This window comes from Ochotona princeps, chromosome 8 (assembly GCF_030435755.1).
Source record: "Ochotona princeps isolate mOchPri1 chromosome 8, mOchPri1.hap1, whole genome shotgun sequence".
In the NCBI taxonomy this organism is placed as follows: Eukaryota; Metazoa; Chordata; class Mammalia; order Lagomorpha; family Ochotonidae; genus Ochotona; species Ochotona princeps.
The window spans coordinates 37,114,781-37,130,825 of NC_080839.1; the positions used below are offsets into that span (position 1 = coordinate 37,114,781).

At 38.7% G+C, this 16,045-nt stretch overlaps 1 protein-coding gene across 5 annotated transcripts in view; it reads right to left on the reverse strand.

Annotated features, from left to right (window-relative positions):
• The window catches only part of USP34 (ubiquitin specific peptidase 34), a 206,754-nt gene that overhangs the window by 119,045 nt on the left and 71,664 nt on the right, over positions 1-16,045 (reverse strand). For 4 of the 5 annotated variants that reach the window (XM_058667856.1, XM_058667855.1, XM_058667852.1 and 1 more), the window contains 7 exons: positions 11,817-12,009; positions 10,460-10,521; positions 7,148-7,229; positions 6,972-7,064; positions 1,438-1,563; positions 1,143-1,272; positions 188-223 (listed from right to left, as the gene is read on the reverse strand). In XM_058667856.1, coding sequence (XP_058523839.1) covers positions 188-223; positions 1,143-1,272; positions 1,438-1,563; positions 6,972-7,064; positions 7,148-7,229; positions 10,460-10,521; positions 11,817-12,009 — 722 coding nt within the window. The remainder of the gene's footprint in view (positions 1-187; positions 224-1,142; positions 1,273-1,437; positions 1,564-6,971; positions 7,065-7,147; positions 7,230-10,459; positions 10,522-11,816; positions 12,010-16,045) is intronic. The other variant, XM_058667854.1, reaches the window with a different exon arrangement.

The window sequence follows — 16,045 nt, forward strand, 5'->3', positions numbered from 1 at the left end:
ATGAGAGCACACAAAAGATACTCATGATTCTATGGGTTAAGACGGTTACTAGTTAAAATCTTCTCAATCTGAACATTACGACTCTGATACAGATATACTAATGTATGCAATCAACTAGCTCTTGAAGATCACACAAAAAATAAAAGCTGTAAGTCACATTGCTATGCATTTCTAAGACTCAACTTACAAGGTGATGGAGCTGCTCTTCTGAGCTCTTCTTCCTCTGAAGGAAAAGGAAAAACAGGAAGGAACATTCTAAGTGATCTTCTTGGGACAACAGTTCAGTTGTTTCTATTACATAATCAACAAGATACAGGTAGGGAAACCTACCAAGATTCAAGTTCCTAAACACCTAGAGAAGTTGCTGTGGATGTCTGCACAGAAAATCTTATGGAAAGAATAGTTTATGATGAGAGGAAACGATATCCGGTTGAGATAGTTTTAGAAAACCCCTATAATCTCTATGCACATCTCTCCATAAAGCACCGGCATGATTAAAAAAAAATCTTGCAGATAAAAAACAGAGTATTATTAACTACATCCAGTACAAGCATTTTCCTAACTAAATTTCCAAAGCTTTCATGAATACTTTGAAAGGGAAAAATAAAAAAACTACAGATGACAAAATTCAGTTAACTACTGATACTATGTAACCGTCCTTTAACTGAAGGGTAAACCACAACCATGAAATAAGTAGCTTATTATCACTTACATATTCTCCCAACCCAAACTACTTCACATTTAAGATTAAATTGTGTTTATAGCTTGAGCATCCATTATCTGAAATGCTTAAAACAAGAAGTGTTTCAGTCTCCAGAATACTTCTGCATCTAGGAAAGACTCAAATCCAGACAAAGAATTCATTTATTTTTCACATACATCTTATTCACATAGCCAACAATTAATTCTACCCAATATTTTCAGTGTGCTTTGGGTGCAACTCATCACATGAGGTTAGCAGAAAATTTCCCACTTCTGGTGTCATTCTATGAACACTCCACCTTTTGCACTTTAGTGCATTTCAGATTAAGGATATTCAAACCACATTGAAACTATTCAACCTGTATAACAGGAAAACAAATCAAACGTGATTCAAAAACTTTGAACAACTTTTATTTCCAAAAAAACTGCAATTTACTAACCTTTCTTATTTCCAATGGGAATATTAGTGTTTAATAAAGATGCAAAAGAACTCTGCTTAGACAGCTGAGCCTTAGCTGCTAGTGCATTATTCCACAATGCTTTAATTAACATTGATGCCAAGTACAATGTCTAAAAAAAGATAAAGAGCAATGGTAAGCAATACGATAACAAAAACCATATTCTTTTTATGTAATGGAAATACTAAGATTAACAAGCTACAAATGAAGTTACCTTAATCACAAATGTGTACTTTACACAGGAGAAAAAAAACATCATTATGTTCAAATGTATTACCTGTTCAGTATGAGCACTTGGTTCAAGAGCTGAAACCAAATTGAGAAGATGTCTAAGTGGTACAGGATCCAAATTCTTGATGAGTGAAGGAAATAAGTCATGAATATACCGACTACAATGTTTCAACTGGAAAACAAATATAGAGCAGTAAAAATAATTGCCCTGCATAAACAAATTGATTCCAAAAAAGTTAAGTAACTTGAAAATTCAAAAGCCGGCCAACACTCTAAAATTTCAATATGCTACTTAAATACAATGAAAAAATATCATAAACAGCAGCATATAACATAATAAAATGGAAACTAATTTATATTAAGAAAATCAAGACAATATATTGCCCTTACTAAACAAAATTTTCAAAAATACTTATCATAAAAGATGTTCAAAAACCTAACGGAAAACAAGGACAGAAACAAGAAAACATATATGAACCTAGGAAGATTACTGATAACTTTTAAAATACATTTCTAAGATATTTACTTTATCTGAAAGACAGAAACCAGCTGGGGGAAAGGTCTTCCATATGCTGGGTCATTCCAAAATGGACCACAATTGCTATGGCTTGACAGTGAAGGAAATGAGGAGAATCTTATTTCCTTCAGGAGAATCGAGAAGCCCCAAATCCATCTGGGTTTCTGAAGTAGGTAGCTGGAAACCGGGAATTTGAGCCATCTTGCATCTGCCAGCACATCCTCCAAATCACCCCAAATGATGGAGGCCACCCTTTCCAGGCCATAAGAAGGGAGCTGTATCAGAAACAGAACAGCCAGGAAACTAACTGGTTTCAATAACCATATGGCATACTGGAGCCACAGGTAGAAGATAAGCCTGTGTATCATCACACAGGCCTTGCCAGAATATGTTAAGTCCACATATGCAGTACCTGCATTGCATACTGAAACCAATTCAAGACCCAGATGCTTTAATTACCATCTAGCTTGCTGCTAATGGCCTGGGAAAGCAACAGAGGATGGCCCATGTGCTTGAGCTCTTGCACCAAAGTGAGAGAACTGGAAGAAGATGCTGACTGCTGGCTTTAGATGGGTCAAGTTCCAGTCATTGCAGTCAACACCAGCGGATGCAAGATCTGACTCTCCTTTTTTATTTTATAATTTTCAAATAAAAATGGCACGTATATACACTTGTAATTTCATAAATGAGTAATGTAATGGAGACCAGAGAACTGGGAATCAAAGAAGAACTTCAGTATGAAAGCCTACCCCCAAATAAAAGTAGGCCTCCAATATACTTTGTTCAACATACTTTGACAAAAAAAAAAAAAAAAAAATACTAGACCTAACACTGCTTATACCTACAATGGCATCACAAATGGAAACAGTAGAATAAAGTCAAAAGTAAAGCTGAAGAATCATATTATTGTAAAACACAGATGACAATAAGGAGGGGAGGAAGGACGGATGTCCGATGACTACAAGGCTGTAAAATGGAAAAGGAAAAAGCCAAAAAACTGAATCTTTGTTTGTTTTTTTGAAGAAAATGATGCTACTGTAATATCTATGAATCACTGAAGAATTTAATCAGAAGAAAGTATTTTGAAGAAATGAAACTAACAAAAAAAAATCAAAATCCATGAGATACAGTTTCTGCTGATCTTTGTTGTGTGAAATGTGTCTCCTGTAGGCAACAAATTATTTTTTAATCCAGTCTACTAATCTATGATGTTTGATTGATGAGTTTAAGCCATATACATTCAGGGTTAATATGAATGGGTGCTAATTTGGTCCTGTCATTTTAGCAATGGGTTGTTCATTGATTTAGTCTTCTGTTGTTATTTTACTGGGATGTTCTTCGCTTTTGTCTTTGGTTTTGCTAGGCGCTGTTCCTCTTCTGTCGAGAGAACATCTTTTTTTTTTTTTAAACTGAATCTTTAAAATAAAATTTGATGGGAGAGGAAGGGAAGCTGCTACTATGAAGTAGCAGGTTAAGCTGACCCTACAGCTCGACCTGGAGTCCTTGCAGTTCTACTTTTAATCTAGCTCTCTGATAAGGGCAGAGACCAGTCCTAGTGTTTAGGTTCCTGCACCCACATGGGAAAACCAGAAAATCTTGGCTCCTGGCTGTGGCCAGGGTTGGTGCAGCCACATAGAGAGTATATTGCTAGGTTTTTTCTTTCTCTCTACAAAACTCTGCCTTACAAATAAATAAAACAAATGTTTATTTTTGTTAACAGAAATGGCAGAGTGATTTAGAGAAGGAAAAAGAAAACATTTGCCACCATTCCGTCCAACTCACTCACAGGGCAGCAGAAACCCAAGCCTTTTAGCTACAATCTGCTGCCCACCGGGATACATTACTAGGAAGCTTTATGAGAGCTGAATGACTTGAACCAGAACTCCAATACAAAAATGAAGCATGCCATTCAGTGGCTTAAACTGTCTCCCACAAAGTTTTTAAAGTTCCGCTACAAGCTAGTTCAAAAAGCCCAGGAAGCCAACCTCTTTAAGTCAAGTGACTTTGGTCCCTTGAAAAACACAATTACATAACAAAAACAACAACAACAGTTGGGTGGAGAGGACAGTGCTGGATACACACATAAGACCTTAAAACTAGATGACAGATCGAGACAACAGTTAGATAGGAAAGAGCCCAGAATAGGCCATTGAAAGTTTCCCACTGGCATGCATTGGGCATGGGTCAGGAGCAGACCAGGCTGAATCAATTCATGTCATCCACTGGCAAATCCGACCACCAGAACAGAGTGTGGGATGGGCCGGGTTTGGTTGCAACAAAAACCAGTACACAATATGGAATGCCAGGGCGTGGTTGCCTGTACTGGATATGAATGCAGCACCCATCCAGCACACGTGAGATCCAGGAAGGAAGGGGCAGAGCTGGCGGGGTATTAAAGGGCTGGTCTCCTTGCCAGACAGCTACTCCCACTGGAGAGTGTGGGCTGGGATAGAGACAGACCCGACTAAGCAAGGCTACAACACCTGTGCGCTGCATGTGGACTAGATCAGGGCCGCAGCATCAGCTGGCAGAAGCTGGCACTGGGGACTAATTCTGTCGAGTCAAATCACAGGACCACCTAAAGAGTGCATAAACCGGGACAAAGAGACCTGGGAGGGAAAAGTGGGTTCCCCCCTCTTGGGTACCTACTCCCGTGGGAGGGCATGAAAACTAGGATGGGGGCTGGGATGGCTAGATAGACAGGCACTCAACCACATATGTGAGGGCTGGATGGTTGAGTTGGTTAGATGGAACTAAGCTTTAATACCCATTGACAAGTACCAGAGCCAAATGGGATGTGGGACAGACTGGACTAGTCTGCTACACACACTGGCAAACCAGAGTAGGGGGCGGGCTTGGTGAGGATTATTGTGGGCCGCCCCGACTAGGCTGCAGCTCCCACTGGTTGACGTAAGGGCCGAACCAGACTGGACTGCAACACCCATTGGTTCCAGTGCAACTCGGGACTGAAAACAGAACCAACACAGCAATTGCAACCAGCAGCTGATCGGGGTGATGGACTATGCCGGGCCCTGTGCTTGCTAGAACATACAAGAAACTAATCTGGGAATACCTCAAAGTATCTTGGGAGATCTCCCCAATCGAACTGCTGGACTCAGAACTCTAACCAAGACAAGACAGAAGACAGAACAGGACAATCATTCATCTCAGCTATATGTTGGCAGCGAAATATGGGGCAAATGGAGACTTTATGATGGACCATATCAATCAGTGGATGACCTCATCGAGCGAAACAGGCAGCGATTCATAACTGGAGAACTATTAACACCACTTGAGCACATATCTCAGAGCATGCCCCACATCCGGGACTTGGGGTGTGAGGGAAACCAGGTGGGGCTTCTCCCTCAATATCCCCCTTTACCTCAGATACATGATGGAAACAATATTGACATTATAGCATTACCCACTTCCCTACCCCCCTGAACCTTTTTCTTCTCTTTTTTTTCCTTTAACTGTAATTAACTATGTAAAGATTGTCAACAATACAATAAAATAGATTAAAAAAAAAAAACACACAATTACATAACAAAAACAACAACAACAGTTGGGTGGAGAGGACAGTGCTGGATACACATATAAGACCTTAAAACTATATGACAGATGGAGACAACAGTTAGATAAAAGATTAATATCTGAAAATGTAACAAAAACATGTAAAAAGAAACTAATAAAAGAGAAATTCTTTAAAATTCTTAAAATCAAAGGATTCCAAATCATGATAAAATATGCACAGGACATGAAAAGATTAATTGGGATACAAACATAAATAACAATCATAAACAAAAAATAATTTCATAGATAACAGCCCTTACAAAGAAAAGTGTCAAACTAACCAGTGGCAAAAATTACAAATACTCCCAGAAGAGAAAAATAGCTCTAAACTTGAAGATACCATTTTTCATCCACCAGATTAGCAAAGATCGAGAAGTTTAAAGACAGAACACATTGGTGTCAAGCCATTGCCCAGTAGCTAACTAAAATCCTTGCCAAGCAACCACTGGAGTCCCATATGGGCATTGGTTTGTGTACCGGACACTCCACTTCTAATCCAGTTTGCTACTTGTGACCTGGGAAAGCAGTATAGAATGGCCCAATGCCTTGGGAGCCTGTACCCGCATGGGAAACCCGAAGGAGGCTCCTGGTTTCAGACTGACTCAGCTCTGACTATTTTGGCTACTTAGACAGTGACCCAGCAGATGGAAAAATCTGTCTCATCCCTCTGTAAGTCTGACTTTAATAAATCTTTAAAAAACAAAGCCTATGGTACTCAAAAAAAAAAGGATAGAACATACTGTGGTGTCCATGTGGAAAAGTGCCACAACTGCATCTATCTCAAATCCCACAAGTGATTTAATCTAGCAATGTTATCTGTAATGGATATTTATGATCCATAAAAATATGTAAGTTACCTTAATTATAGCATTCTTTCTAATAGAAATATTATGGGGTGAGAATATATATAAGAACTAGTTAAACAAATCAAGAACACTTAAAACAAAACACTATGCACACTTAAGAAAATAAGCCAGCAAACTGCACCACAAAGTATAATTGGCATGGTATGGAAAGTGTGTTTAGGACGGGGTAGTTTTAGTGTATAGTTAGTTTTTAATAGACAAAGTATCTGATGTAACAGAGAATAACAACTGCATGTTTTGCATACAAACGCAGAAGCACAAAGTATTTATTACATATCCTTTTATATTTAATTTTCAGATAACTGAATTGTGGATATGCCTCTTAAAATCATCAAGACCTGTGGAAACTCAATATAATATCGAAAAAACATACAAAAGCACATATTCAATGCAGAAAAGCATTACACCAACACGGGCCTTCCAGCTGACTAACACCATTCAGTTCCCACAGTAAGCAGATAATATGTATCTGGTAGCCAGACATTAGAAGTGTTCAAAGCCAGTTTTTCCATAAATTGAGCACCTTAGCTATAAAATGTAAACAATGATAGAATCTAACTCTTAAGTGTGTAAAGCAAAAAGCACACTATAAAGGAATAAATACTCATGACCTGTTAGTGTTACCTGTGCTGCAGCCCAAATACAGTCAATATGCTGAGTACTCAGTCTCCCTTCTGCTGCCAAAAAATTCAAAATAACTTGGCACTGTTTGATAATCTGGAATAGAAAAATTTGACATAGTAATTTAAAAAAAATTCTTCTCTTTATAGAACATAGAAGCCATGTAATTGCTCACAAACCTCAATATGTAAATTTGGTCCAAATATATGTTCTACCACATTGTTGCTAATTAGCCAATCAGCCAGTTCTTTTGCAATGGACCTAAAGTCAAATAATAATAATAATAATTAGTATATTAAAATTTTTTAATTATCCTTTCCAAAGTCTAAAAGGCACAATTAGGTCAAAATTAAGTCTATCACCATACAAATTGTAACAACGTCATTACATATAATTGTTCACAAAGCATAACTAAAATGAAATAGAAAACAAATGAAAATATTTCCTCAGTTTCTAAATAAGCAAGAAATTAGCTGAAAAGATAACAATTAACCCTAGGGGACCTGGTGTGGTAATCTAATGGCTAAAGTCCTCGCCTTGCATACCTGGGATCCCATATGGGTACTGGTGCGTATGCTGGCTGCTCCACTTCCCATTCAGTTCCCTGTTTGTGGCCTGGGAAAGCAGTGGAAGGATCTGGGACTCTGCACTCACACAGGAGAAATGAAAGAAGTCCCTGGTTCCAGGCTTCAGATCAGCGCAGCTCTGGCCAGTGCGACCACATAGGGAGTGAACCAGTGGATAGAAGATCTGGCTCTCCGTCTCTCCTCTCTGTAAATCCGACTTTCCAATAAAAATAAAACAAATCTTTTTTTTAAAAGATTTATTTAATTACTAAGTCAGATATACAGAGAGGAGGAGAGACAGAGAGGAAGATCTTCCGTCCGATGATTCACTCCCTGAGTGAGCTGCAACGGCTGGTGCGCACCAGTCTGAAGCCAGAAACCAGAAACCTCTTCCAGGTCTCCCACGCGGGTGCAGGGTCCCAATGCACTGGGCCGTCCGACTGCTTTCCCAGGCCACAAGCAGGGAGCTGGATGGGAAGTGGAGCTGCCGGGATTAGAACCAGCGTTCAAGGCGAGGACTTTTGCTGCTAGGCCATGCCGCCGGGCCCAAAATAAAACAAATCTTTAAAAAAAATCCTAGGTACACATGTAAGATTATCAAGTCTAATAAAATTCTTAAAAGACTTAACTTCCCACTTTTACATTTCTGAAATAGCCATTGAAGCATTCAAGAATAGCGTCCTCTAACATTGTCTCTATCAGGAAAGCTTGTACAAATGGATAAACAAATGAAGAATTACCCCAAGCGAACTTCAGCTTTCTTGACTGATACTAACAATTTCCATAATGAATGTAAAAGATAGAACAGATGTAATATAAGGTGTTTGGAGGAAAACAAGTTTAGACAGATGTGTAATAATAATAAAATCCAATTTTTTAACCTATATGTGGAAAACATAAGATTAAATACTATTTTGTATTACTTAATCAGGTCACAGTTTTACATCTTGAAATAAAAACAGATTTGGGGGGGCAAGGGTGTAGAGAAGTGGATAAAGCCACCGACTGCGAAGCTGACATCCCGTGTGGGCAGTGCTTTGGATATCAACTGTCCCACATCAGATCTAGCTCCCTGCTAATGTGCCTGGGAAAGCAGCCAAGGTTGTGTCCCTGCACCCAAGTGGGATTTCTTTCTAAAATTTGTATTTACACAAGAGGTAGAGAGAGGGAGACAGAAGCAGCCTTTTACCACTTGCAAGATCCTTCCTCAAGTCTGCAATAGCTATAGGTGAGCCATGCTCAACTTAGTTTGAAACTCAAATCTCGCACAAAGTTCGTAGGGACTTAAAATACTCGAATCTGTACCTACTGCATCTCACTGAACATTAGATACTTGCTGCCTCTCACAAAATCTAAACACTACATCAAACATCCCGCTTCCTATTTCACATAGTTCTGGGCAGACCCATTAAAATTGTTTCCCAGGAAAGTAAATTCTGATTTATGTAATATATAAAGGTATAGCTCAACAAGTAAAAGCAGAGATAAACCAATATACTTGCTTGTTATTACTCCAGAGAGTTACATTATATAGAATCAATGAAAACACAAAATTAGCTAATATTGAGTGACACCTTAATAGTAAAAAAAATTACACAAATGCCAGATTACAAATCTGAAAAGGAATAATTTCTACAAGCAGACTCTTTTCGCTCCTTTAAAAAAGAGAAAATGAAGTTCAGAACTGTTTAGGTGACTTGCCTAATGAGGGCTAAAGCTGGAATTCAAACTCTGTCCAAGTGGCCCCAGAACCAGAGCTTTGCGTACTACATTGCATGCCTGCCGTATGCGAAGTCTCCATTCTCTGGTCATCTCTGTTTGAGTTCTGAGACAAGACTGCAGCATGTCAACTTGTTAAACTGCTTGGAATGTACAGGACTAGAGATTTAAATCTTACGCTGTTATGTGCACTTAAAGCTATGAAACTGCTCCAAGCATTGACTTTACTGCAACAAATATACTGCATAAAACAGGTAGATCACAAATCAATGACTTACACACTTCAGTCAGGTAAACTATATGTACAGAATTTCAGCCTTGATGAAACTCTTTACTGAAAGATCCAATTCACAGTTCCTGACAACTTATGTACCAGGTATTTTTCTTGTTCTGAGTATGTATACATATTTCCTCCACAATCTGAACTCTATCTTCACACGAGTCCTCAAAATTTTTGACTTCTCCCTGTTCTGTTCTGTATCTTCAGGATAAACAATACTTATGAGAGGAATTCCTTATCCCTCTATTCACTGTTTCTATTTCATGAAGACCTAGCTTGTATTCATGGTATTATTGCTGGGAGAATCTGGAGAATTGCTATTTTCTTGGAGGGAGAGGAGGAGGTAAATCAAAGCTCTACCTCTGTCTATGCTGGATATTGTCTATATAATGTCCTGGTGGTACAAACAGTATTTCTAGTACAAATAAATACACAATTTATGCAGCTGTGACCAACTGAGGACAATATTTCTAATTTCTTTTTATTTCCAAGGCAGAAATACAGAGTCAGGGAAAGACAGAGAGAGAGAGAATGAGAATGTTGAATCTACCGGTTCACCTCCCAGATGACTCCAATAGCCAAGGCTGGGCAAGGCCAGAGGCGAGAACTAGAACTCGAGCTGTGCCACAAGTAGGGAGCTGGATGGGAAGCAGGGTACCAGAATACGAACAAGAACCCAAATGGGATCCTGGCACATCCAAGGTAAGGATTTAGCCAATAGGCTACAGCACCAGACCTTAATATACGCTTTTTATAAAAAAAGTATTTCAACATAACATTCTGAAAGTGTAGTAAAGACTATAAATTGAAACCATAAAGAAAGAATTTCCTATAAAAGTGTCAATTATAATAAAATCATATTTATATATATGAATAACTAAAACTTGAAACTATATACATTTGTACAAACTTACACTGCTACTTACGTTTCTGTGTCGGATACCAGTGATTCATTATTGCACACATCATTGAAGGTATGAAGTTGATTCTATGATTAAAGAAAACAAATTCACGTTTTTCAAGTTTATTCTTATGTGTCACCCATGTACTGAAGCTAAAATTGCTTCAGATATGTACATAACCAATACTGATAGAATATAAGACACATAGCCAAAGATAAGTACTTCCCAATTAGTAAGACCATAATCTTTCTCATATAAAATACTAAATTCCATAAATATTATTTATGCATTAAATACCCTACAGAAAATAAGCTATAGGAGAAATTAAAATGTAATCCAAGGGAGTAGGCAATACGTCATTACAAACATAAAACATCAGCAGAAGCTCCTTTCAGAAACTCATTAGGGATTTCTCTAGAAAAATGTCAATACGTATATCCTGTGTTTACAAAGTCCAATACATGGACAAAATTCAGCCATTTTAGATTTTTGGTGTATCTACACTGCAGAAAAAGACAGAGGAAATAAAGTCAGTGAGAACTGCAGCTAATCACAAAGGAAAACTCATTCTAGGATGCAGCTGTAAACTTAGTTCTAGCAAATCACTTTGATACAAGAAAGCAGACCCATGATATTGGGTCTTGTTCCTGCCGCATTCCTCAACAGAAATCAAGAATGTAAATTCTTTTTTTTTTTTTAAGATTTATTTATTTGTATTACAAAGTCAGATATACAGAGAGGAGGAAAGACAGAAAGATCTTTACTCCTCAAGTGACCACAATGGCCGGTGCTGCGCCAATCCGATGTCGGGAACCAGGAACCTCTTCCAGGTCTCCCACACGGGTGCAGGGTCCCAAAGCTTTTGGCCGTCCTCGACTGCTTTTCCAGACCACAAACAGGGAGCTGGATGGGAAGTGGAGCTGCCGGGATCAGAACCTGTGCCCATATAGGATCTGGACGTGTTCAAGTTGAGGACTTTAGCCACTAGGCCACGCCGCCAGGCCCAAGAATGTAAATTCTTACGTGATTTTTTTCTCCCATTTAAAACAGCATTTAATATCATCAAAACAACCAACAAAACAATCAGGCCAATAATCCCAAAACCTATGCTTTCTGCCAGGAAAATGAACTGATTATAATCCCCTTCAATTGTTTTTCTCAAAACATTAATTTTCTGAATATAAAAAACTAATAGTGTAAAAAATTCTATTTAACCATGAAAACAGGATTAAGCCAAAGTGTTAACAGACGTCTTAGTCTCCTCATACTTTAGGAAAATACAGAAATTTGTAAAATCCATGCAAACTCATTCATGTAAAAATGCTTAGCATTGTGTCTAACTCAAAGCAGTTTAAAACAGTGGAAAGCAAATGTAACTTACTGTTATCTGACTCAATCCAGCCAACCTCATAGTCAGCGTAGGTGACATAAAATATTTAAATGCCAGATCTAAGCTTTCCTTATCAAAACATAATGTTGTATCCAATGGTTCCTTCACTGTGCTCCACATTAAGTCAGCCATGTTACGAGCTGCACTCTGACGTAACTCCTGATCAGAGAGTTTGCATAAATACCTGAAATGATTCAAAATAGATTACCATCTATAACAAATAATAACACAACAACATTCCCTTACTCTACATCTACGTACAGTTCAGTACAACAGAACCCAGCATCCTGGGACTTATGGTTACCAATATAAATTATTCTAAGTGATGCATTACTTGACATACAATTTGAATCAACAATTGCTAAGAGCCAAGTCAATTTGACTGTATCTGCAACAAAACTATTATTCTCTAACAACTTTCATATATAACAGCTGGTGTCTCAGTATACTTCAGCTGACTTCAAACATAATCTCTCATAATACAGCTAAATTATTTTTTAAAGATTTTTTTTATTGGAAAGTCAGATTTACAGACAGAATGAGAGACAGAAAGAAAGATCTTCTCTCCGCTGGCTAACTCCCTAGGTGGCTCCAACACCTGTAGCTGAACCAATCCAAAGCCAGGAGTGAGGAGCTTCTTCCAGGTCTCCCATGCAGGGGCAGGGTCCCAAGGCTTTGGGCCATTCTCACTGCTTTCCCAGGCAACAAGCAGGGAGCTGGATGGAAGTGGAGGAGACTGGATACAAACCAGTGTCCAAATGGAATCCCAGCACATGCAAAGCGAGGACTTTAGCCACTAGGTTACCATGCTGAGCCATACAGCTAAAATATTTTAGTGCACATTTTTAAAAATATTATCCATTTTATGCTTCTTACACCAACATATATCTTATTTTACTTTCAGATATGGACTACTTCTCTGCTACTTGCTCCTCCTTTTTTCAACACATCATTCGGGAACTGTAATAAATTACACAAACTCTGCTGATCTTTCCAGTCCATGCAAAAGTTTTCACAATGTAACTGCTACCTACCCCCACAACCCATCCACCTCATCAGGTGGTGTCATCTATTTTTTTTTACTTTGTTTTTATATATAGATTTTTAAATAATCATACTTAGTTAATTAGGGTACAAAGCGTCAAGGGCTACAGGGTGAAAGTGGGTAATACCATTGTTTCCATACTAGTATTATCCTTTTTTCCCTGTATCTATTTTTCCCTGTCATCTATTTTCCCACATTCTTAAATCTGGACTTTGTCATTTAACTCACTTTGGACAATGGGAAATTAATAGATATGAAAAGCAGTTTGAAAAGCCTTTCAGTTTGTCCACCCTAGTTGGGAACTCCTTTACCACCAAAAGGAAAAATCCAAGTCAACTGGCTGGATCTAAACATCTTATGCTCCTATCGACAAAATGTCAGTTTGCAACTTCTGTACTAGTGAATCCTTCACTTCCCAACGTGGCTGCCAAACTCAAAATGTGAAAGTGAGACTATTCTACAATCTCGGGTTTTAGCCAATTCTACTCAGACCAGTAAAACTGCCTAGTCAAGCAGTGACACATGAAAAGTAATACCATTTTCCCAATTGGCAGCTGTCTTAGAGCAGAACCAAAGGCAATCAGACAGGGCTCCATTCTATACTATTTTCATTTTGTGAAAGGCAGAATGACAGAGCAAGACTGGGAGAGAAGACGACAATAAATGTGACTGTATGCTCATCAAATGCCCTGAAAATCTGGGGGAAGACCAAGCTTAGAGCCCACCACTCAATCCACAGTATCACCTGCCGCCTATCAGAGTGCACATTAGGAGAAAGCTGAATAGTAAACAAAATCAAGACTCAAACCCAAGCCCCCTAAATAAGATATGTGGCAAACCAAACTCAGAGCTTTGGACGTCCCCTCTAATGTTTCTATATTCTCTCCTCAGGTGATCTCATTCATTACAGTGGCTTTTAAATATGGTCTTTATTTTTACCAATTTGTAAACAACACTACTTTAAAAAAAAAAAAAAAGATTTATTTTATTTTTCCTGGAAAGGTAGATTTACAGAGAGCAGGAAGGGAAGGGGAGCAGCCAGCAAATGAACCAACACCCATATTGGATCATGGAGCATGCAATGCAAGGATTTAGGGATTGAGCCATCACACCAAGCCCAAACAACACTATTCCGAATTACAGACTCACACCACAAATTTACTAGCACCATCAGCACAATCATCTCAAAGCTTTGTCTTTAAATTCTCCCATTCTCTGGGGCTATGGACTGTGCCAGGCCCTGTACTTGCAGTACACACAAGAACATGGTCTAGGTTCACCTCAGACAAAGTTTCTTTAGGGATCCCCTCAATCGAACTGCGGGACTCAGATCCCTAACCAAGAAAAGACAGAGGACAGAACAAATCAATTAACTACCCCTCAGCCATATGTTGGCAGTAAAAAACAGGGCAAACGGAGACTCTAAGATGTACTATGCTAATCAGCGGATTCCTCAGCTACCTCATTGTGCCTGGAATGGCGAGACTGGCAGCAATTTCTGACTGCTGAACTATCAAAATCATTTGAGGAAAACCCTCGGAGCATGCCCCACATCAGGGACCTGGGATGGGTAGGGCTTCTCCCTTTACCTCGCCCTTTACCCGAGATATAGAAAAAAATGTTGAATTGATAGTCTTACTCACTTTCCTGTAGCCCTTGAACCTTTGTGCCCTAATTATGTGCAGATTATCAAAAATAAAATAAAAAACGAAAAAAAAATTCTCCCAACCTCAGATCATGACAACCTCAAAACACAAATCAAGACAGGGTGTTGTGCCATCAGTTTTTTTTTTTAATCCATAATTATTAATATTGCTGCTTTCATTTATAGTCATCAAATCTTCAAAACCATCATTAGCAATCCTAGTATAAGTAATGTCACTTTTTCCTAGGATTACTGCACTGAACTTCTAGTTATTTTCAAGCTCCTACTCTAACTCCACTATAATTTACGGCAAACTTGAAAGATTACAGTACTCTTTTACAAAAGAAAACCATGAATCACCTGTTGAAAATCCTTCAATCAATTCCCACTGCTACAGTATAATCCAAACTCATTACAATGATAGTTTGAACGTCCAGTCCCTGCTTAATTATCCCTACCTATAAATATACCCTTAAACACAATCCATATCAGAGTACTTCCAGTTTGTGGTATGCTCACACTCCTTTACCCAGACTAATTCCTTCTGATCATTTGAAAATTCATGTTTCTAAAATGTGATCTTTCAAAAGGGTTTCATATTCCCTATTACATTATTGTAGTTACACAGCATTCATCCCTGATACTTCCCAACAACTCAAACACTGAGAAAACACTCAAATCTCCATGAATGAATGAGAAAGTAGCCTAAAGAACAAAAATGTCAAGAAATCAAAATCCTAGAACTGCGGCAGCTCATACTCTAATTCAAACAACCCCTTTATGCATCCTCTGAGATGTGCTTGAGATTCACAAAATCAAATGTCACATCTTCCTCATCTCCCTATGTAAACTGAAAGACTCAGTAGCGTTTTACTTCTCACTGTTTTATTTCTTATTCTATCCTGAACATTGTGTACATAATTGAGAGGGATACACACCCATGTAGGCCTCCAATTAGAGAGAAGAAGGCTTGAGGTATGCAAGAAGGTGAGTGGGACAAATATTTTTTTTTTCTTTTTTTTCTGCTGTGTCACAGAGGAGCAAAGGGATGGGGCTGCACCTTGCTGTCAAACTACATCAGCAGCCAGAGATGTTGGGATGGTCATTTCTTGACACTGACGCCTAAGAGACTATGATCTGGGGCTGTTACTGGAGCGGTTCTGATACTTCTAAATGATACATTGTTGGCTTTGTTGCACCAGGGATGAGAAAATCTTTCCAAAGTCTTTTGTCTCACCAAGTTTACCTCAGCACACTCACAGGCCCAGGACTGTGTTGCAAATCTTGGCCAAGAGGGTGGTCCAACCTGCTCTGCTTTCCATTCTGACAAGGCACCTGATGCCCTATGTTGGCCTAGATGTTTTGGCTGCCATGTCCCTGATGTGCATCTGCAAGGCTGTCCACTGCACAGACATCAGCAACTGAGGTTCAATCCGAACATGCACTCCAAGGCTGCATCTTTTGATTTTCCCTGTGGCCAGGATTTGAACCCAGGGAGTCTCCCAAGAAACCTCATTTAGGATGACCTCA